The following is a 1,477-nucleotide window of genomic DNA, read 5'->3' as shown; positions in this document are numbered from 1 at the left end:
GAACCAGGGATTGAACTCAGGCCCTCCACTCTACTCAACTGTCTCCCTTTCCTTGATTCTAAGGCACATAAAAAGATGCTTACTATAGTCATATGCTGGATAATTACATTTGGTCAAAGACAGACCACACTTAGGATTAGATTTTAAGAGAGCTAAAAGATTCTTACTGTCTAGTGACGCCACTGCCATCACAATGTAGCACAGCACACTCATGTGTGTGTGATGATGTTGCTATAAATCAACCTGTGCTGCCAACTGCACAAAGAACTAAGCACAGTACAGGATACTGGACAATGAGAAGTGACACCTTACTGCTTTGCCTATGTACAACAGCACAGTTTTTTGTTCCCCAGCACTGGACACTAAACCTGGGGCCTTCGTACTGAGCCATACCTTCAGAGCTCCTGCCATTATCAAGTACATGTTCACAGTATGAGAGTACATTTAGCATGGGAGCTGGAACACGGACACCACACCTTAATCCTCTTTTTATCCCCAGACTACTCTGCCCTCCTTTTCCCTTTTGATCTTTATGTACCATATAAGAAAAAACCCTGTGACATTTAAGCTGTGCATCTGATGTCACTTAATATTATGGACTCGAGGTATATCCATTTATCTACCTCAGCTGTTTTTTCTTTTATGTATTTGGTACAGGGTCTCACTACACAGCTTGGACTCGTAGTGATACTTCTGTTTTCAGCACCCCCAGTGCTGGGATTATAGGTGTATGTCACCACACCTGGACTTGGTCCTGGCTCAGTGTGCCCTGGGAGCGGGGCTGGCGCAACACGCGGTGCCAGGGATCAAACCCTTGTCCCTGTGCTTGCCTAAACAGGTGCTTAGTCCACTGAGCTATCTTACTGGCCTCTTACTCATTTTTTGAGACAGCATCTCACTCAGTTGTCCAGACCAGTCCTGATCCTCCTGTCCTCCCTCATTCTCCTGAAATTCTGATTACAGGCATGTGCCAGCACATGTGGCTTCTGCCTGTACTTTTTACCATCTTAGAGCATACCCCTATTTATAAAATTTTATTGTAAAATAGTACCAGGTACAGCCTCCCAGACCTTGTGTCTGGCACAGCTGATGATCCATAAAGCTCTACCAACTGACCCATCCCATCCCCATTCGTTTTATATATATCTTATGTTCACACTTGCTTTATGATACACTTTTCAAAGTATCCCTGCCCAATACAGAATAATCTCACTGACATTCACAAGTAATCACAGTAACTGTCTTCATGGTTCTTCTAGTTTACTCTAATATTTTCCACCGTCCGTCATGGTGTGGCCTGCCTGACCCACAGTGGCCACCAAACATTTCATTATGAATATTAAAACTTGATAAAAATACCTCAACATTTTCTTTCACTGGAGTCACGCCTATTGGAACCAGTTGTGGAATTTCCTCATCAGATTCATTTGTCACTTTAACTTGGGCTTTCACTTTGCCGGTCTTTTTCTTCTGAGAC

The 1,477-nt window shown here is 43.5% G+C and overlaps 1 protein-coding gene across 1 annotated transcript in view; it reads right to left on the bottom strand.

Annotated features, from left to right (window-relative positions):
* Positions 1-395: 395 nt before the first annotated feature.
* The window catches only part of Rsl1d1 (ribosomal L1 domain containing 1), a 12,984-nt gene continuing 11,902 nt past the window's right edge, over positions 396-1,477 (bottom strand). The window contains exons 6-7 of the mRNA XM_012517589.2: positions 1,360-1,470; positions 396-404 (exon numbers count right to left, since the gene is read on the bottom strand). Of these exons, the coding sequence (XP_012373043.1) occupies positions 396-404; positions 1,360-1,470 (120 nt within the window). The remainder of the gene's footprint in view (positions 405-1,359; positions 1,471-1,477) is intronic.

This window comes from Octodon degus, unplaced genomic scaffold (assembly GCF_000260255.1).
Source record: "Octodon degus isolate 3935 unplaced genomic scaffold, OctDeg1.0 scaffold00195, whole genome shotgun sequence".
NCBI classification, from domain to species: Eukaryota; Metazoa; Chordata; class Mammalia; order Rodentia; family Octodontidae; genus Octodon; species Octodon degus.
Note: the sequence above shows the minus strand (reverse complement) of the source record. Positions and strands in the feature narration are given on the sequence as shown.